The sequence below is a fragment of the Branchiostoma lanceolatum genome, chromosome 8 (genome assembly GCF_035083965.1).
Source record: "Branchiostoma lanceolatum isolate klBraLanc5 chromosome 8, klBraLanc5.hap2, whole genome shotgun sequence".
Lineage (NCBI taxonomy): Eukaryota > Metazoa > Chordata > Leptocardii > Amphioxiformes > Branchiostomatidae > Branchiostoma > Branchiostoma lanceolatum.
The window spans coordinates 9,660,619-9,681,614 of NC_089729.1; the positions used below are offsets into that span (position 1 = coordinate 9,660,619).

General features: G+C 42.8%; 2 protein-coding genes across 3 annotated transcripts; both read left to right on the forward strand.

The window, feature by feature from the left end:
* Positions 1-315: 315 nt before the first annotated feature.
* LOC136439861 (U7 snRNA-associated Sm-like protein LSm11) lies at positions 316-3,290 on the forward strand. Its single transcript, XM_066435496.1, has 4 exons — positions 316-685; positions 1,663-1,802; positions 2,312-2,395; positions 2,628-3,290. The coding sequence occupies exons 1-4, from the start codon at positions 370-372 to the stop codon at positions 3,279-3,281; spliced, it is 1,194 nt and encodes a 397-aa protein (XP_066291593.1). The 5' UTR covers positions 316-369; the 3' UTR covers positions 3,282-3,290.
* A 7,836-nt stretch (positions 3,291-11,126) lies between these two features.
* On the forward strand, positions 11,127-18,282 carry LOC136440894 (trypsin-2-like). Of its 2 annotated transcripts, none has more exons than XM_066437055.1 (7): positions 11,127-11,283; positions 13,261-13,358; positions 13,985-14,082; positions 15,441-15,562; positions 16,170-16,298; positions 16,658-16,800; positions 18,060-18,282. In XM_066437055.1, the coding sequence occupies exons 1-7, from the start codon at positions 11,205-11,207 to the stop codon at positions 18,222-18,224; spliced, it is 834 nt and encodes a 277-aa protein (XP_066293152.1). In that variant the 5' UTR covers positions 11,127-11,204; the 3' UTR covers positions 18,225-18,282. The 2 variants fall into 2 exon arrangements, with proteins under 2 accessions (XP_066293152.1, XP_066293153.1); XM_066437056.1 differs by lacking the exon at positions 18,060-18,282 and adding an exon at positions 17,803-17,883.
* Positions 18,283-20,996: the final 2,714 nt, after the last annotated feature.

Genomic DNA, 20,996 nt, shown 5'->3' on the forward strand with positions numbered 1-20,996 from the left:
AAGACAGCAATCGTATATAACTATATTAAAAGTAAAAATTGAGATATCATACAACATTTATCAACGCTTTTTTATGGCTACATAGGTTAGAATTCATTTCTCGAACCTAAGTCCCAAAATACTAAACCTGCTTTACTGCAAAAGCTCTGAAAAAACATAGCACAGCATTCGTAACACATTTAACCATAATCATTCTAATTGACAAAACGGACATTAAAACCTACAAAAATTACTACAAAATAATTTTTTTGCTATTCTTCATATTACATAGTGTGATTTTAAAGAATAATGTATTTGGTCGAAACTAAACAGCGTATAGTATGCTGTACGCAAATAGGCTGCTAGTAGCTGTCTTGAGGCAAATCCAACATGGAAGCGGAAGAAGAAGAGGCGGTCGATTTGACTTCTCCAGATTTTGACCCGGCGAAAGCTCTGTCGTCCCAGGCCGTAAGCCTCCCCGTGCCAAACGTGAGGCCCTTCGAAAACTTAGCTCAGTATGAGTCAGCCATGAAGGGCTTGAGAGCAACCAGGAAGGTGCCAGCTAGTGCACAACATGGCGGTGCCGTCTCTGGAAAGTCAGGGAGCAAGGACCCGTCCACAGAGGCGGGGCCGTCTGCTAGGTCTCTGCCTCCACTGGTGGCTACACACAGGAAACCCGCCAAAACGCTGCTTACAAGGATGAAGGGTAAATTAATGTGCTTGCAGCAGAACGCTTTAATATGTCTGTATATAGTATATTATATACAACCAAAACCTCCTTGATACAACGTTGTATGTACTGACAGACAGACATATATGTAAATTACTAAATAGTTCTGTCTTGAGGATAACAAAAATAACGCCATGTTCCTAACTGTATCATGCACGCCCCCACACCTTTTTTTTTAAGGATCTGTGAGCAGTCCCTTTACAGTCCCTCTAAGGCCCCGTTCATGATTGAAAAAGTAAAACGGTTCAAACCGTTCCAGCAAAGTAAACCGTTTTACTTGTGAACATGCACGCTCTGTAACGGTTTCGTTCTGTTCTACTCTGAACCTCCTTGCAAGGTAGTCTAGAACGGTTCAGAGTAAAACGGTTTCGCGGAATTGTCATTTTGAACGCAAATGCATTACGGAAGCGGTTCACACTGATGTTTATCACTTTATGACGTCGTACATCCGGGTACGCGGGAAAGAGTGAAAGTTTTTAGCTGTCAATCAGATTTTTGGCCACGTATTTTAATCGTAAGATCTTGCTATGGCCCCCAAGTCGGGTTCTAACAAATATCTATTTGGGGGGATCAGGAGGTCCAGAGGAAACTTGATGGCATTCATCGGAACCAGGAGGTGTTCAACGACCGCCAACTCGAGCCGGTGCAAAATGTAAACCGTTTTGATTCGGAATATATCCGAAACCAAGGTTCAAGGTTCAAGGATATCCGAAACGGTTCGAACCGTTTTATTATTTGAATCATGAACGGGGCCTAAAAGTAACAATTTCCAGCATTATAACTAATACAGGAAAGGGATGTTGTCTTTGCTTGGGCTCAGACTGTGTACCTTCTAATGTAATGTCTATGACTAAAAGTTCATTCACAGTTTTACCAATGTAGATGTTATGCCACGCATATCAGTCATACCTGCCATACATACAGTCTTAAGGTTTGAACCATCCTGTTTGCAGAGGGAAAGCAGGGCCCACTGGAAGTTCTGCGCAGCTGTATCGATGAGAAACGTCGGGTCATTGTGGCAACTAGAACTTTTAAAGGGCTTCGTGGGATCTGCACTGGCTATCTGGTAGCCTTTGACAAGTTCTGGAACTTGGTATGTAGTGAAATAAAAGTCTTTTAGCTAAAGCTTAAAAGTTAACTTGTTATCATTAATCTACAAACAGATGTGTTGTTAGTAATGTTACAACAGGTTGTTGTACATATGAGACTGACATCCAGCAAAGGCCAGATCAGATAAATGCAGAAATGGAGCCAAAACAAAACATCTGTCAGGAGTTTGGCTTTGCTGAGTCTTTTGAGTCTTTCAATTGTTTCTGGAAGTGACCGTTGAAAATATACATATGTGCATGTACTATTGTAGATATAGAAAATTTGAGTAGATAAAGCCACATTTATATCTCTTGTTTTGCCACCTGTATCTTCACCTCTTCTTTTATCTCAGAAACACATTGTGCCTGAACACCTCTACTACCAATCTTTTATTTCTGTACTGTCACAGTGTTCTGGCCAAAACCAGCCTAAAGCTGTTTACTCTTTTCCAACAATAGCAATTTTGCATATTTATTCCTATCCTTTCAAATGTCTTTGTTTACCCCCACCTAGGCAATGGCAGATGTGGAAGAGGTGTATCATAAACCACCACTGGGCAAGAAATTCTTCAATGAAGAACCACTAACCGTCTCAAAGGTATTCCTAGAAAATCAATGTTGACGGGTTACCGGGTAAAGAAAAACAGACTGGTTCAGTAACAAAATTTGAACATTTTGTCATCACAGCTTTCAGTAGCTTTGTTCTTTGTATGCTGTTATTGCCTATCCTGTGCCTGCTGCTATGCAAAGCTCAATTCCAATTTAATGCGTAAATAATTAAGATTGATAAAATGATATTTAGTTATTTCATGTATCCTTTGGTACCACAGCTTTTGCAGTCAGAGACAACATCACAAATTGTCTCCAAAAAGGATTCTTCAATGCAATCTAGAGGAAGGAAGGATGAAGACAGGCATAGAAGCTCATCAGCATTTAAAGCTGAGCAAGACACTAGACTCTGCAGTACTCTGATTAAGGGACAGGGGGCAGGTATGGACCTACAGAGTAGTGTCAAGAAAAAGCCAAGTGAAAGTGGAAAAGCAAGATGCTCTACTAGAACAGAGTCTGGTCGCGATAGTGATTATACGCAGTCAAGAGAAAATAGGCGCACAGACGGAGAAAGGAAAGACAGACCAAGAAGTTCCAAAGATTCCAGCCTGAAAAGGCACGGAAGGGAAAGAGACAAACATTCGAAGGCAGATGCCGAAGGTTTGTCTACCCTGGAAAGCAAGTTAACAAATCTACAGAGGGAGTTAGCCGCGTTAGACGCAGATGAAAGTGATGAAGGAGTAGACACAGTACAGTCATCTGAAGATCCATCTGAGACACTGGAGAGAACATCTTCAGGTGGCACTGGAACAAAGGCAAAGAAAACAAGGAGGCCCAGGCACAAGAAACAGGAGGCCCAGTTTTTCAAGAGACATGTGAATCAACTATTTGTGAGAGGGGAAAATGTTGTGATTGTGTCAATAAAAGATGCATGACACATGTAACGAAGTCTGGTCGTGTTTGTTTGTGTTGGTGGTTGTGTGGGTGGGTGGTTGTGTGGGTGGGTGTTTGTGTGTGTGGGTGGTTGTGTGGGTGGTTACCATGTACCTGTCAAGTCCTTTGACTACCCATGTGTTAGCCTGGTTGCCATTTCATTACTACCTGTTTTTTCAGGGTAGCGAGTGTAAGAGCCCCGGTAGTGATCGTATGGCACCCAGGCTACCCACGTATACCCCATCAGTATAATTTGCTACATTTTGTGTGGACCCCTGCCATTGTGATTGTGTGTTATTCAATAGTTATTAGTTTTGATTGTCGTTGCTCAATGTGCTGCTGTTTGCTGTACATCATATACATGCATGCAAGCAAAGACAACCATTTACACTATATTGGATAAACGTCTTCATGACACTGGGCTCAAAATACTGGGTGCATGTGCACCCGAAATTGGAGCTATGCACCTAGATATTGTAGGGTAGAAGCAGTATTGGACGGGGAGTTGGAGACTAGTATACAGAATATTCTTTGAATGTAAGTATCAGAAAAAGTAATGTAACCTTTGTTTGATGTATTACTTGGTGATGGTTGGATTTAGGAGGGGTACATGTGTGATATATGGATCCCAACATCCTTCCATGGAACTCAGATTGTTAGAACTTGGAAAGTAGACATGGCTACAGGCCGAAATAGGTGTGTGGGTGTTTGTATGTGTGTGTGTGTGTGTGTGTGTGTGTGTGTGTATATATGAGGGTGTGTATACATATATGTATGAGGGTGGATATGTGTGTCTGAGGATGTGTGTGTCTGAGTGTATGGTATAGGTTAGTAAGTGTGTATGTGTGTGTTGCAGTACCATACATCGCCAATTACTACTAATAAAAGTGATGTTGGTTTGTACATGTCGGATATGCACAAGTCACCACCTAAAGGATGGGTAAAAAGGTGAACGTTTTTAAGTGAAAATGTCATTGTCTCAAGCCGTGTTGCAGACGAGCTGACTCGAGATACGGATAGGATCGATACCAGGCATGGCAAAATGATAAAGCAGCTCTGAATTGCGACATGTGCCTTGTACATTGTACTGTATGTGTATAATCGGCTTGTTCAAATCTCTTTGGTGTAGAAATAATGTGCCTGGTGCAGATTGAATAGATGATTGATGCTTCTTTATGCTTCTGAACCACTTATCGTGCGATCATCTGGTGAGTACCATCTAGGTTATGTTAAATAATGGTCACATAAATGAAAAACGCAATCGTTGAGAAAACGTGACTACTCCTAGCCTCCTTCATTCGTGGTTCTGGGCTAATGACGGAATTCGACCGGTTTCGACTTTATTCAGTCTTTTCCTAGCCTCCTTCGCAGACTTCGTGTAGCGGTGGCGTTTATATCTTTTGGGGGAGCGCTAGTGATACGTATTTTTTTTACACGGACAAAGGTTATCTAATGCCGGTGTTTATGGAGTTTCGTGGCCGATGAGGTTAGGCTGCGGAGGGAGGAGGGCCTTGTTGTATCAGCAACACCCCCTCCCCCAACAAGTCTGCGAAGGAGCTCAAGGCTAACTACTCCAGGTTGTGCGCCCACGGACGCCATGTATGTTATAGTTACTGGCCCATAAATGACCACCTATCGGTATATTCGCTTCAGAACAAGGAGATGATCCATGTTGATTAGCATTTTCTGCGAAATGTTTGTTCTTTTCATTCATGTGACGCTACTTCAAAGGATACCCAAAGGTCACATATTTTCTCTTACACGAAGAAACAAAGGCAACAGATCGGTGTCTTAATTACCTTCGTCGAGAAGGCTAAGTTTTCTTGATGTTTGTGTGTGTGTGGGTGTGTGTGTGTGGGGGGGGGGTGTGTGTGTGTGTGTGGACAGCATAACTCGTGAAGCTTTTGATGGATTATTATGGTATTTGGAAGGTCGGTAAGGGTCTGGAAGACTAAGGTTAAGTTCGATAATGGCTTTCTAGCAGAACGTCCTGTTTTGATATCGTGTTCTGGACATTTTTGAGTGCACATTTGCCGCCCTCGGACGCAATGTTGTGATATAGTTACCCGTAGTGGTACTAGGCAACATTTCATACAGGAAAGCACTTGATATCGCCCGGTAATAACAACTTATACCGGTATAGTCGCTTCAAAAGCTACCTGATGATTGAGGTATTCATTGTTTCAGATTCGTAAAGCTACTTGAAAGGATGCCCTAAGGTTAAAACTTTCTCTTACATGAGCAAACAATGTCGGCAGATTGGTATCATTTACTTTTTAATGGTTTGATAAAGCCATGTAATCAGATGTGTTATGTATCCTTTCCTCTGCCCCTGCAGCTGGCCTTTGCGCGTGTGTGTGCGTGCATTGGACTTTACTGAAACCTCAGTGCAGGGGCGTTGTACTTAAAGGTGATGTGTCTCCTAGCTATGACGCCGTTAACCATTCGTGGAAGATCAACAGAAGGATAAACACTAAGACGACTGATGGCATTGCAAAGCTTATTTAAGAAGTTTGCAAGGCTAGTAAAGTACACTTTGTAAACTACCAAAGTGAAAAGTTTGGTGCAGTTATCCGGCATTGGTGACAATGCGCCGTGCAGATATGCGGAGTCACTAAAAATGCAGTGAATGGGAACCGGTTTGGGATTTTGGGATTCTGTGCAGTTAAATGGAATGTGCGTTAATCCGAGGTGCAATTAAATGGCTTCTACCATGTTTTATCGCTTGAATTCTTCTTACATGCTTTATGGTACTCAAGTTTCAAAATGTGCATATCCGGATATCTTGTTTATTTTTGCCCGCCTTGTTTTTTTCCGCCCGCGTGCACTAAATTTGGAGTCTGCAGAGGATATCATCCATAAGATTTACTTGCTGTGGCCTTATGTGAATAAGGACATAATTTGCTTAATTGATGAGAAAATGCTATGATTCCAAAGTTGTAAATTATGGTAATTTGATACTTGCGTTCGGAAGTTAAATGAAGGTGAACATCATCATACATTAAGTGTGCAATCCATAACACACCTTTCAAACACATCTTTCATACAAGTTAATACCATTCGGTGAAGGTATGGGATCGCCGAACTCTAGTTAAGAATGATATCCATGTAGTTCTCACACATTTGTGTCTGAGAAAAAGAAATCGCGTGTGACACACCTGATTCTGATGCAACGTTGACAAACCACTCGTCAGATACCGCGATTAATTATTCTTCCACTACAACACACCAACTCCTGGATATGCTAGATAACACATTGCAACTGATGCACCATGTCGGTCAAGGGTTTGACGACAGGTATCTAGTTTTTGATCCTAGGTTGATAAAAACAATCAATCTCCCAGGCCTACGTTCTTGGTACGTCCTTCAACTTCCTGCTGGGACAAAGACATGTAAAGTTCCCCATGAATGAAAACTTGCTCCCTCTGTCACTTGTGCCCCCTTGATCATCAATATGTCTGAAACGCTACGTTAAGAACGGGACACAATCATATACATGGCGCCATTCGATGCTACTGCTAGTCTAAGGAGATTGAATCTCAATACAGCTACGTTACGAGATCCACTATCGATTCGGTCATATATACATCTACAAATGCATCAGTAATTTGTCTTGCTCGTAGCTCTTTTTTCATACATGTGGCAGGTATATCCGGTAACGGTGAGATGATAGTGGTACATAGCAAAGAATGATATTCTCGTTGTCACGAGTAGGCAACTGTAGATGAAACATGTCTCAATTCCACTGATTGGTTTCGTTACATGTTATGCCGATATTTGGCATCGCAAAGTAAAATGGAAGTCGCGTTTTTGCTAATCTGTTTGTTTGTTTTGCTTGTTCGTCCTTGTCTCTACCAGACTAACTACGCACGTTTATTCATTTTTCTACCTAATCTATAGCTACGATCCATACGGCCGTAGGAGGGCCTGTTGGAGACTAGTTCGTCCTGTTTTAATACTGTACCGATCCCTCGATCAGCTTCCTCCCCTTCGGTGTATCGCTTCTGTGGCCGCGGTGCCCTTTTCCTCCCTGAATGCCCACTGCGTGAGTGGGGGAGTAATAGATATTCCACGCATTTTTCGTGTTTATGTTTATGTTTAAATTTAACGTTCTAGCTATTTCTGGGGATTAACTTAACGAATATCATGTTAGCTGATATTACTGTGCAAAAAGCTGCCTTCGGCCTAATCGTGACCAATTTACACTAAACAGCTTTAAAAGATGTCGTACATGTTTTTGTCGTAAGATATAAATATATATACGAAACTACTGTATATACATGTAATTTAGTCAAATTTGAGAAGTCACTAAGAATCTAAAAAGCTGCCTTTGGCCCAATCATGACCAATCTACACTAAATAGCTTCAAAAGAGGTCTTACATGTTTTGATCGTACCATATGCATATATAAATATATATATACACGAAACTACTATATATACATGTAACTTAGTCAAGTTTGAAATGTCTCTAAGGATGCCTCCGGCCCAGTCATAACCAAATTACTAGTCTTTATGAAACGGTTAAGAAAGAGGATGCACGTGTTTGCTCGTACGATATATAACTTATCAGAAAAAGTTTGGGAAACTTAACTTTGATCATATTTCCGTCAATGTATTACATATCATTGGAAAGCATTTCTGATTTCCTTTCTCGTGATATCCAACGCATTGTAAGAGGATGGAACGATCACCAGGCTGAGTGAGTGGGTTGTAAAAAACCGTGCCGAAATTTCCCTGCTAGTATCCAACACTCAGCTCAGCACCAAGCACGTTTGTGTGGAGTCATCATGATCAGCATCGTGAATGGAGCGGGGTGTGGAAGAATGTGATGTTCACAGATGACAGTAGATTACACCGAATCAAAGTGTGGATGCGGCGAGGAGAACCCTGTGCCGACTGTTACACAGATAGAATGACAGTGTTAAGTGAAGGCAGCATCATGGCTGGCCGGTATAACTGTCAGCAGGGGAATAACAAGGCTCGTCGTCCCATGGCCAGGCAACCTCAATGTGGCGAGATAGAGAGACACAGATCTCCCTACCATCCCAAGTTACGACCCCTTAACTCTGCAATATGAGACCGAATGCCATTCTGCAAGATAACGACTACGCTCACAAGTCAACTCGCTAGTGTTTTAGTGTTTTATGTTGTCATGTCGGCCCGCCGGGTGCGCCCACTCGCTCTGATAATCTCAAGTATGGCTGACTGCTGCCTCAAATCAATACACATAGGCTGATACAAGTGAAATATGATCAACCAAAGTTAAGTTTCCAAATTTCTGTCCCAATTTTATATGAATCTACCATAAATACTGTGCATGTAACTTCGTTAAGTCTGTGAAGCCGTTGAACTCTAGAAAAGTGACAAAAGCTGCCTCCGGCTAAATCATGACCAATCAAGACTTAATAACTTCAAAAGAGGCCGTGATGTTTGTCCGTACGATATATATATAAAACTACCATATATACTGTGCATATAACTACATTAAGTTTGAGAATCCGCTGAACTCTAAAAAAAGTGCAAAAAGATGCCTCGGGATAAATTAGGCTACATATAAATTACTACACGGTAAGTTTAGAGATCACGAAGAATCTAAAAGCTGCCTCTGGCCCAATCATGACCAATCTTTACGAAACAGCTTCAAAAGAGGCCACACATGTTTGTTCGTACGATGTATATGTAGATATATAAAACTACTATATATATACACATGTAACTACTTTAAGTTTGAGAAGTCGCTGAGAAGTTCGTAAAAAAAAAACTTATCAATTCGAAAGTTAGTAAACTATTAGAGTGCAACACATAGCTGAGCCGTAACCGGCAGCGGCTACATCGGAAACAACTTTATATCTAGGACGTTTATCCGGTTTTCCGGACCCCTATAATGCCTATATTCGATGTGCTCCGCGTGACCTTGATGGGTGCCATCAGCACCACCCAATCTTGATCTGCGGAACCAACAGTCATATATAGGGATATAGATTGCACACGCTATTGACCAGGTTTGCTCCATTGATGGTGACCGTGGTGGCAATGGCACAGTACCTGATGTAAAGTGGTAGTGACGTCGTAAACGTCCCCTCTCTCCTTTGAATCTTGGTCTCCTTTTTTACTCACCAGTCTGTACACCTCTTAGTTAGTTTCCACTGCAGGCCTGATATTTAAGGGCTTGAAAATTAATCAGACTGATTTCTCAATCAACATCCTGTAGCACTTCCTTGGGTGTACAATTGCCATACACCTTTCAAGTCCTTAATTGGTCATCTACCCCCCTTGGGTCTAATTTGCTTCATCCTGTGTAGCCCCTGCCAAGGTGTGTGTATTTGATAGGTATCACTTGTGTATCAGTGTGTGTGTGTATGAGTGAGCCTCAACGACTTCATTCTTCTGTTGCTTTGAGCCATCAATTGACCTAGGTCTTCAACAATACATTAGTTAAGGATTCCCATCATGTATCACACCCCGTGGGTCTGTATGGGAGGAAGTACTCAGTTATCGGATTATAAATCTGTCATTTATCGTTTATCTGTGACGAAATTTTACCAAATTTGGTTGATTTTGTATTCATGAAAATGTGGTCCTTTAGAAAATAACACCCCTTCTGGTGTTGAGTCCCCCTTTGATATCACCTAGTAATGACCACTTACGAGCATAGTCACTTCAAAAGCTACCGCATGGTTGGGGATGATTGTTGCATTTACCTAAGACTGCTTCAAAGGGTGCCTCGAGGTTAAAGCTGTTCCCATACACGACCAATCAGAGTTTGCAGATTGATGTCTTAACTAGATATTACCTTACTAGCTTCGCATCTTGCCCGGAACCGACCAGTTTACCAGGCTAGGCTAGTGTCATGTCATAGAAGTTCAGTCATTCAGGTTCAGAAGAACTTACAAGGATGTTGAATAAGCTAGTTCGGAGTTGCTACTACGCATGTGCAGTGTCAATGGTGAAGGCCCCCGCGACGAAAACAGCGCTCGCCTCCACATTGTCTCGATTTGCATAACAACGCCCAGACGGATCTTGTTTCCGTCGCGGGGGCCTTCACCTTTGACACTGCGCATGCGTAGTAGCAACTCCGAACTAGCTTATACAACAGCATAAGACTGCTGGCAATTGTGTCCCGACCTCTTGTCTCCCTTCGTCAGACATCATTTCCAAAATTCAACCATATAGCATCCCGAAAAATTACTAGTAATTCTGAATCTTCTGATGTCCACTCACTCCCTAATTTGGACAATTCAATCGAAGGCGAGACGTCATTATTATCCAACAGTATCCAAGCTCATGATCAGATTCGTGTAATGCCATATCATATCATATCAGCCACCATCAAGTCATCAGTGAGGGCACGGTCACATCCATCGTGCGAGAGGGTTACAGTACCAAATTGAGGACGTTCTTGTGGCAGACATGCCCGATTTATACACGCGTTTTTGGTCGACTTGGAGTCAACTCAGGACTGCCAGAAGAAGCCTAGACTGCTCGAGCAGCGTTTTTAGTAGGAAAACTCCACTTGAGCAGCACAAAGCTCCTCACACACAGCCCCGAGTCGACTCCGAAAACGTGTGTGTAAACCCAGCATAGGGCAGCCATGGATGTGGCTTGTAGATCTTTGTCGACTATCTATTCTGTTATAGCCTCGCTGTTAATTCTTAATCCTACGACAAAAACAAGTACGACAAAAGTGACCATGTGCCTTAACGAGGGCAGAGACAGCTGCCCTGTGGGCCTTTACATTCTACTCAATGGTAAAGAATTTAAATCACTAATTACACTGAGAATCAGTACAACTAACTGAACAGGTGAAAAGGGGCTAGTTACTGACGCAGGTGTGCAGCACCTGCGCCGCCCTTGAACATTCTTCAGAAGTGAAGAGGCACTGGGCTCTTCTTTATCGTGTGTTAATATTGGTGTGGCAGCGCGATGTCGTCTTCCGTTGCTTTGACAGTATTGTGTTCCATCGCCATAACTGTTCCTCGTCCTGTAGATGCCGCTTCAGCAGGTGAGATCAGCATTGTTTAAGCCTTGCTGAAATCTCGGCCATGTTTCTTTTATCGCCAAATACTGTTGTGTTGTATAACTGGTTCCCCAGCTCTTTCCATTAGTCACTGACGAACGATAGCGGAAGCTGTCTGAAACGTCTGTTTCAGAATGTTATCCAGTTGATTGAGTAACTGTTTTCGGCATATCTTATAACCTGAATGTCTAACCTTCATCAACGAATGCTATGTTGTGTGATCATTAGACGGACTTACGTTACTTAGAAGACTTCGTGTGTATGCAAGTGACGTTCAAATGAAAAGCCTATATAGGTGCCCTGGTAAACTAACTACACCGTCGGAGGATCGAAGGTAGTTTACCGGGGCCTAAATGGGCTTTTCATTTGACATCACTTGCGCCGTATTTGATTACAGTTTACGTCTCTGAAAGTGCTTATGGCACCAAAGTAAAACCATTTCTGGTTATATTCAATAATAATAATACTTTTATCCTTTTAACACGGACATTTGCAGTAAATATAAACATAAAAAAATCCAAGATCACCCTTCCAGCTCTTAATTCTTGCCGCCAGGTGATTGAATCAGCGTTCATTAATACAAGTACCTCGGTGACGTCACGGTGAACACGGCAGCCGGTTCAGAACAGGACACCGCAGCTCGCTAAAAAAAGTGCTACTGAGAAGCAAGAAGTGCTGATTCTTCGTGATTACATGCAATTTCAAGATGATACATTATTGCTTCCCGAAAGTATTATCTTTCACAAGCCGGGGTGACAGGCTCCGAATCGGCTCTAGTGTTCAATGAGACGTTTTTGTTTTGTTTGTATTGCATACCTGGTAAACCGCATCATGGCATAACACACCAGGTTTGTACTGAACAGTACAAGCTGCGTATCCGGACAGATCTATTTGATCCACTGACACCAGGGAAGACCCAAACTCTTGTCGATAAGCGTGGTGGGTTCTTTTACATGCTCGAGGTGTAGCCCTCCTCAGACGCGGGACCTCCATTTAACGTCCTATCCGACCGAAGCTAGGTACTCATTTCCACCTGAGTGAAGTGGAGAAAGTTGTGTCAAGGCCTTTCCTAAGGGCACAACGTCAACGGGACAGATCAAGGGACCTCTGGGTTCTAGGCCAAACACCCTGCCACTGCGCCACCGCGACGTCATCGAAGTAATAAGCCCATTCACGGTTCCGACTACGCATGTACAGTGTCAAGGGTAAAGGCCCCCGAGACGCAAACAATACCCGTCGGGGCATTGTTATGCAAATCTAGGCAATGTCGAGACGAGCACTGTTTACAAGCTAGGAGCCTTCACCTTTGACACTGCACATGCGTAGCCGGAACTGTGGTGACCGTGAATGGGCTTATAATCAACGTTTGATTCAATCACCTGGCGGCAGGAATGAAGAGCTGGAAGGATGATATTTGATGTTTTGATGTTAGATAACATAAAAAGAGTGTATATTTAGTGCAAATGTCAATTAATAATACTGTTGTTATTTCTATTATTGAATTTAGTCAGAAAATGTTGTACTTTGATATGGTTGGTGTCATAAACAGGTTAACCACGCCGATATGCTGCGGCTTGATCCAATTACCCACCTACATGGGCGACGTGGGGCAAACTATGATTCCTATGAACAGTGCTCGTCTCGACTATTCCACCCTGGATAAATATGACAGAATAAAAACGTCAATGAAAAGCCTCTATACCCCCCCCCCCCACCAACAATTATCTATCTATCAACTAACTGGACTGGCGCCTTGGCGAGGACCATCGTAACCTAACTAGACCCAGTTCCCATCTGAACACTGGGGGACGGAAAGAGCCATTGGCAATCATATACACTCAGAAACTGTGAAAGGAGTCTGTTTTCGGTTACATTCTGTGTTTGTTTCTGGGTGTGTGAATGGCAGATGCATGAGATCTCTAAGCGCTAATAATTATGTATTTTTTGGAATCAACATTGAAGAACGGAGGATCAGATGCGGCGTTCCTGGAGTCCCACGCACTTCCGATGATCGTATTGTCGGCGGAAGTGACGCAGAGCATGGGGCGTGGCCATGGCAGGTAACTGCGCCACTTTCTGAATAGCAACAGGGGTTGAACTGCGAATGCGCTATGTCAGAGGTGAAGTACTCTCTAAGGAGAGGAGGGATTCCGGCTGGTTTTTGACGTGTTTTTAAGCTAAAACACGTCAAAGACCAGCCGGAATCCCTCCTCTGCTTGGAGAGTACAGGTGAAGGTCTTAACTTGTAAACAGTTTTTGTTTAGACCATGCATTATTTTGTTTGTCACAGGGGCCTTCAACTTTGACCTATTACCCACATTGCACCACGCTTCGCACGCGCAGTTCAAACCATGGGCCAGCTTATTGTCTTGTAGCTTTTGATATAGATTGCAGCAAAAACTGCTGAGAGTTGAGAGTTGACTAGATGGTCAAGTCATCTGTCATCAGAGTTTCTCGTATCTCTTAGTTTTTGCATACATTTGCACAAGAAGTCAAAGTGTATTACAGCGAATATATCCTCATTGTCACAAGTAGGCAATTTTAGAAGTCTCAACTGATGGATTTCGCAACATGCTATATACTGATTGAAGCAGTTATTTGAGTGTCTAATCCCGAAGTGACCGAATTCGCGTTTTTGTTCACATGTATCCATGTTTCTTTAATTTCTCTTTTAAACTATACATAGGTATCTCTCCGCGCCCTCCCCTACGGTATTTTTCACTTCTGCGGCGGTGCTCTTATCCACCGCCAATGGGTGGTGACGGCTGCCCACTGCGTGAGCGAGTGAGTAATATCTAATCAACTTTCCTACGTACATGTTTGTGGTTAACGGATTAGCTGTACCTTTTATGTGCTATTTCAGGAGAAATATGGAGGACCGTTTTACGACGTCGGAAGGGTCTCGTGTTAGCTGATGTTATTCTGCAAAGGGACCAATCATTACCAATCTTCACGAAACCTGAAACATCTTCAAAAGAGGCCACACATATTTGTTTGTACGATAAATATACGATTATACATTTTCTTGCATTCCCAAGTCTTACCTTCAATTTTCCAAAGTAGCAGGTTGATTGCGAGCTAGCTGTTAGCGTTTCAAGAATTGACACCGAAACATTTTGTACAATTGATTGCAATATCAGTAACCCGTTTGAAGTAGCTTGAACGTAATTCAGAGGTAGCCATTGGCCCAAGGCATATTGCCCTGATGTAGCTATCTTACATACAAACGGTTTTCTTGGAATTATGCGAACGTTCGATGAACGTTAACAATTGTCACACCGGCGTTGTGGTATATATAACAAGAGAAAGTGGAGTGAAAAAGGCTTGTCAGAGATTGTACACCTAAAAGATGCAGCCGTTTGTGTTTGCTCTTTTGGAAGCGGATATACCATATGAAGTCAGAAAGCATTGCATTTATGCGAACAGAAAGGCTAGTTCCTATGTCTAATGTATAGATCATGTCCATATTTTCAGTTTTTGTAAGCAGAATTATTAGATCTCTAGTCAACAGCAGTGTGAATGATACGTTAAAGGCCGGTGGCTCGATGCTCCCGCCGCACCAATCACTCCCAAACATTGCAGGCCATCGCGTGCAAGAACAACTACTACAGGCTCTCGTTCTTCCCTCGGACCATCAGAGAGTGGAATGAACTTGAGCCTGCTGCCTGGTGTGGCGGAGGCGGGGTCCTTATCCCAGTTCAAAACTGAACTTGTCCTTGCCGATATGATACATGTTTTACTAACCCACTAAATTCACTTGCCCCGTCGACCTTTGCACACACAAAATCAGTTGTTCATGTTCCTTAGTGTCTTTCCTTTAATTCCCTTGTTTATTTGAACCGGGCAATTGTGGTGTATCTTACCCATGCACAACGTAACTGCCAATAATGTCAGAGATATGAGGCTGGGTAGTAAGGAAGAAGAATAACTGAACATTAATTTATTCATATCCTTGTGTGTAGGTTAATCCATCTGTATCCACTTGTTTGTAGTCGAACCTTACCAAAGTCGCAGTACATTTGTTTTGTCAATAAAGAAAGATTGTACACCTTGTATATCACAGATGGTCATTTGGTAGTGATTGCATTGAATCTTCCTTTTCGAACGGCTCTGATGTACGGACATTGCTGTTTATGTTGCAGCGGATCGAAACCCTACGTGACCCTCGGAGATAGCAGACTGTCCGGCGATGACGGCACAGAGCGCACCATCAGGACCAGAAGAGTCTTCATTCACCCAAGTTACGGGTTTGGATACGATGTCGGTGAGCTCTCTTCAGTCGACTCAAAGCTGATTAAGCACTTATAAAGGAAACCCAAGCAATATTAGGGCCCGAAAATCGGATTTTGTAAGTCAATCTATTTAGTCATTTCTATGCATGATTAGTTCAAATAACATTATTACAATGTAAAGCAACGTCCATTATGCAAAAATATGACGTAGTTTTGATGTGAGAACTCGTGGCCGGAGTTTTTGTAGGCTCGTGAAACTAAGGGGATCATCGTACAGCACGATTTTGCACTTTTGTGTATGAAGTATGAAGTTATTATGCAAATGTGCTAAACAATGTTAGTAAATGTCACTACCATAAAGATTTTAGCCTTTTTTTATTTCTATTTTTTTGGCCCTGATATTGCTTTGGTTGCCTTTAAGAGTAGCCGTAAGGAACCAATTACAGAGGAGGAGGATGGAGGAGGATGGATATCTAGATCAGCTGGTTTCTGACACGCTTCAAATTGACCACTTGCAGAGAAACCTGCCTCCATAGCATTCCTTTGGCCGTTTTCAGTAGTGAAACAATTCTGGTCGTGGAATGGTATGCCTGCTTGTAATGACTCAGGATAATTGTAAAATCTTTGTTCTCCCTACAGCTCTCCTAAAGCTTAAGAAAAGAGTTCGTTTCAACCCGTACACCCGCCCTGCCTGCCTACCCCAGGCTTCCACAGTTCTTCCAGCGGGGACGGTCTGCAGCATCACCGGCTGGGGGACAACAGCAGAAGGTATGTGAACGCTTCTTCCGCAAGACAGAAAAATTCAAAGCAGATTTCTCAACACTGCTATTTCCATTCCGATGAGAGAGTAATGTTGAAAATTTATGATAACATACATTGAAGAAGGTCTACGACTTTCTTAACTGGGTTAACTATTCGGATCATTCTATTTTTTTCGTCAGACGAGACAAGAAAACACAACTTTCCTTTATTGGCTTTCGATCAATTTCTCTGGTCATCGGTCCAGATAATACAACAAGAGACTTCCATTTAACGGTGAAATGGTAAGGAACGAGTTAGGTTCAGCATATATTTTGTAACTTCCACATCCGTCAATACTTCGACTAATCTTTCATTGTTCCCTGCAGGCGGTTCTCTCCCTAATCAACTCCAGGAAGCTGACGTACCCATACTGAGTGACGCGCAGTGCTCTGGTGCATATGCTCCGTTCGTGGACTTGACCTCGGAGGTCTGTGCTGGATACTTGGCGGGAGGAATCGACTCTTGTCAGGTAACGCGCTCCTACTACCCGTTTCCACAAGCCAAGTGTTCTTCACGGTTAGGCTATGTTGATTCGATTAACGTTAAATGGATGGCATCCTCTGGGAACCTAAAAACTGATGCGACCGTGCAAAAAAAGTTTGGCCAAAAAAATGTTTGTCTTCATCATGAACTCGAAGTGGTCAGGATGGTCGAACACATAACTTATGAAAACACAAGTCTTAGAGTCCGGTATACCGAACACTAGGTTCTTCATTTTGGTTCTTTCACATCTTCTTCTTTGACTTTGGCTTTCTACGACATTAGTATCCGTATTCCGATATCATTTTGCAATTTTACGGCATTGTTTTCTCATTTAGTAGCTGCTTTGTACAATCAAAAGTATGGTCGAAAACCTTTTTGTGGAAACGGACGAAAATCGGTCGATGCGTGCGCGAATGTCATCCATACATCGAATCAACATGGCCTTTGATGACTACCGCACAAACAACGAGCCATCACTGGTGCCATCCCTCACGGTGATGTCTTTATATAATACAGCTGTGAGCCATACGCTAATGAGCCAAGTTTAGCTTCTGACATGCGGATGAGGGAGAAAGATGCAGAGGGCTTATGAGCACGCTGTACGTTCAGACGGTAATGATTCTTGTCTAAGCAACAGGCGTTGATTTAATATCCTTCAAAATACAAGTGATCCATCTTACACATGGTGCCGGAAAGCAATGGGGAGCAGCATTGAAACTACAAAAGTTGATAACAGACTTTCTGAAATGAAGTAAGAATGCAAAGTCTCTATCGAAGTTGATACCATTTCATGTTTATGGAATCAAGATGGGAAATTTGCAATGTAGTAGGGTGTGTTCAGTCAACTTTATGGACACGTGCTCTTCACAGACTTCAGAAAAAGCAGCGGTTCTTTGGGGGGGGGGGGGGGTTAAAGGTTGAAACCCCTCAAGAAAAAGACGCATAATGGTTAGTGTATATGATGATGGCTGCTTCTTCGCTTCCGAAGATCACCGGGAAGGTTGTCCACCTCTGCAGGCTCTTCTGTGGCTGCTACATGTATATGTATACATAGCAATGAAGCGGGTACAGGTAAGGGTGACGCAATGAGATTGATGATAGTTTCCCTGCTTGTTGGTTATTGCGAGCTCCCTTAAATTGACCGAAAACGCCTATTCAACATTATAGACGTGATCCCAAATATGATGCTTGGATGGTAACTGCACGGTGTAGAGTTAACATAGAAATGTGCTGATCTGTCCGCAGGGCGATAGCGGCGGCCCGCTTGTTTGCCAGTCGGCGGGTGGACAGTACTTTCTGCACGGCCTGACGAGCTGGGGAGAAGGCTGTGCCCGGCCCGGCAAGCCCGGCGTCTACGCACGGGTCACTGCTGTTGCAGACTGGATCAGGAACACTATTCGTAACAATTAACAACCTATAATCTCGGTCCGAATCTCTCCCAGCGTAAATAAAGGTTATGTTCATCATCCATGCGTGTGTGTTTCAGTGATGGCTGGGTGGAGAGGAGGGGAGGAGACCAGTTTTTACTAAATTCTTCTCTGAATGTTCATGTCTGCGGAATGATGATGTAGGTACGCCAGACAGGAATTGTTCTTCCAAGTAACTTCGGAAGGGTTTACAGGGTGGCTGCCACCCAGGCTCGTATGTCCACTTTCTGTGCTGTATGATGGTGTACCAATGAGCCAACACGGACGGGAGATTCGAATACGCATGTGCAGTGTCAAAAGTGAAGGCCCCTGAGACGTAATGTAAGGGATGTACGTACTCAGTATCATTTGTAGTTTTCAGCCACCTTTAAAATGTGGCCATATGGACAACTTACCAACAAGCAGCCTCAACCTCATGACCTCAATGAAAAGTCTGCGTGCCGATTTGAGCTTATCATGAATAAACAAAGTTCAAACAAGCAAACAAACAACCATGTCGTCCAAGTCAACTGAACACTACGAGTACAAACGTACTTGGGTCATTATATCAAGCCCCCTCAGTTATAAGACCGTACAGCGACCAAAATTGGATTTGTCTAACTCCTGGTTTCATGATTGGAACATGATGCAAGATGTAAAAGTATGAATTAAATGACAAAGAGAAACGTTACAAAATTGTTCTATGTCCATGAAATTCGTTGAGCGATCTGTGAAATCCTTGGTTGCTTAGCGGTCGCAGCGCGGTCGCCGCAAGACATCACATGGAAACTACGCCTGGAAAGGGGGCATAGAAAGTAAATTGACCTTAACGCTCTAAACCGCTCATTTTACAGCGCAGGACAGACGGCTGATTACAGTAGTCGCCCTTCATGCCGATTACTATATACGCTTCATGGTGCCTCTGATGAGTCTGAAGACGAGAGATGAGGGATCTAACCCGGTGAAAGGAGATAGCTGTGTGTAATCGGGGCTGTCAGTGCGTAAGACAGCATGTATATTTGATTTGTGAAAGGATAATAGAATATAATAGTAGCGCAACATGAATGAATTGATAGAAAGAAATACAGTGTACCTATTTTATCCGTATGGTCTTTTTTACTCTTTTCCTTTGTTTTGTCAAGTCTCATCTCCTCATGTGCGAGGAAGTAGGACGGTCGTGTTCACAATACAAATTTCAAAGTTCATCCCCATGCATACGGCCATAATACCATCCCCATGCATACGGCCATAATACCATCCCCATGCATACGGCCATAATACCATCCCCATGCATACGGCCATAATACCATCCCCATGCATACGGCCATAATACCATCCCCATGCATACGGCCATACCGGCCTACTCGCTGATGCATTGGAGAAGGAAATGGAAGACAGGCAATTCTGGGCTGACAGAGTGGTTCGAGTGGCAGAGAAAGACTGTCACTCGACGTAAGTAAAGTAAGTCAATCCCCATGCATTGTCGAGAAAACATTGAGGACATCGTCGTTGAGGAATAGAATTTCCTTGTCCGTAACTATATGTATACCAAGTAGTAACGTTAACGTTATGCATGCAAAAGACATGAATATCTATCATATCCGCGTGGACTTTCCCTTTATCTCTATAATTTTCTGTGTTTTGTCGAGTCTTTTCAGACAGGGAGTAGACAGCTGGTTGGGTCTACAATACAAAAGTTTACATCCTTGTGTCTTCTCCATTGTTGAGAAAACCATAGTCGTGATTCAAGAACATAATTTCACCGTCGGCAACCGCAAAGGTTACGTTCAACGTTCATTGAAAAGCGCGTGGCCCGCATGAGCTGAAAACACCAGAATGTTCTGAAAGCAACTGTGCATGTGAACTGAATTGTTGTTCTGATGTGCACTTACGATACTAATTGGAAAGCTCTTTTCAGGCTACCGTCTTCCCCCCAGGGTTTCCCGTCCTCCGCTTCCAATCTCAATTCTTTTCAATTATCTGCCACGTGCCCAGGCGATTTGCACGGAACCGGCGGTCCAAGTAATCTTCCCTCTTGTACGGTGCTTAGCCTCCGTTGCAGATACCTCCTTTTCTTTTTAGTTACCATTTTATTACTACATTTCTGTCTTGTTACAGGCTGTGGCCCGTGATAAGAATGAATGTAATATGAAAACGGGAACTTCAAAGAAAACCACCGGAGGGAGTTAGCAACGGAGGCTATACGGTATTCCTATTGAGAAGGCCATCTTTACAGTATCAGTCAATAGAAGGGCCCGGAGTCAAGTTTTAATTGGTAATTTCCAAGAGCGTATGTGGCGGAAGCATATCTTTCATCTTTTATTGAATCTTTTTGACTGTTCCAGCCATCTTCTTGATTGGCTGCAGTACGACGAAGACGGCCATGGAGATGCTCTGGAGATGAGCAAAGCAACAAATGAAAATTTTGCATTTTCGAGTCCTTTGTCTTTTGTTCAGAAGACACAAGATTACGAGTCCCAACAGATTGATTTTTTTTCGACATGTACCTCTTATATGACTATGTTATATTAATTCACTGGTAATCATGACTACATGTAACTGTCTATCAGACAACGGTAAAGTGGTTTTACTTGACAGTCCCGGAGGCTTGATCCAAATATCTATATCTATATATGTGTTTTTGAGAATATGGTAAACTCAGTTTGTTAGGCTAGACTGTGTGAGGATAAAAATTATGTATTTGCTCGCAAATGTTACCTTTCTTGTCTGTTTCGTCTTTTTATATCAACTGTGTCGGGCTTTGGACTGACTGGAT

Bases quoted from the DNA above. Each gene is read 5' to 3' on its own strand.
- LOC136439861 (XM_066435496.1), top strand. From the start codon at position 370: ATGGAAGCGGAAGAAGAAGAGGCGGTCGATTTGACTTCTCCAGATTTT. The intron at 1,803-2,311 runs GTATGTAGTGAA...ACCCCCACCTAG, and splicing joins TTGACAAGTTCTGGAACTTG to GCAATGGCAGATGTGGAAGA. The intron at 2,396-2,627 runs GTATTCCTAGAA...TTGGTACCACAG, and splicing joins AACCACTAACCGTCTCAAAG to CTTTTGCAGTCAGAGACAAC.
- LOC136440894 (XM_066437055.1), top strand. From the start codon at position 11,205: ATGTCGTCTTCCGTTGCTTTGACAGTATTGTGTTCCATCGCCATAACT. The intron at 14,083-15,440 runs GTGAGTAATATC...TTTATGTTGCAG, and splicing joins GCTGCCCACTGCGTGAGCGA to CGGATCGAAACCCTACGTGA. The intron at 16,299-16,657 runs GTATGTGAACGC...TGTTCCCTGCAG, and splicing joins CTGGGGGACAACAGCAGAAG to GCGGTTCTCTCCCTAATCAA.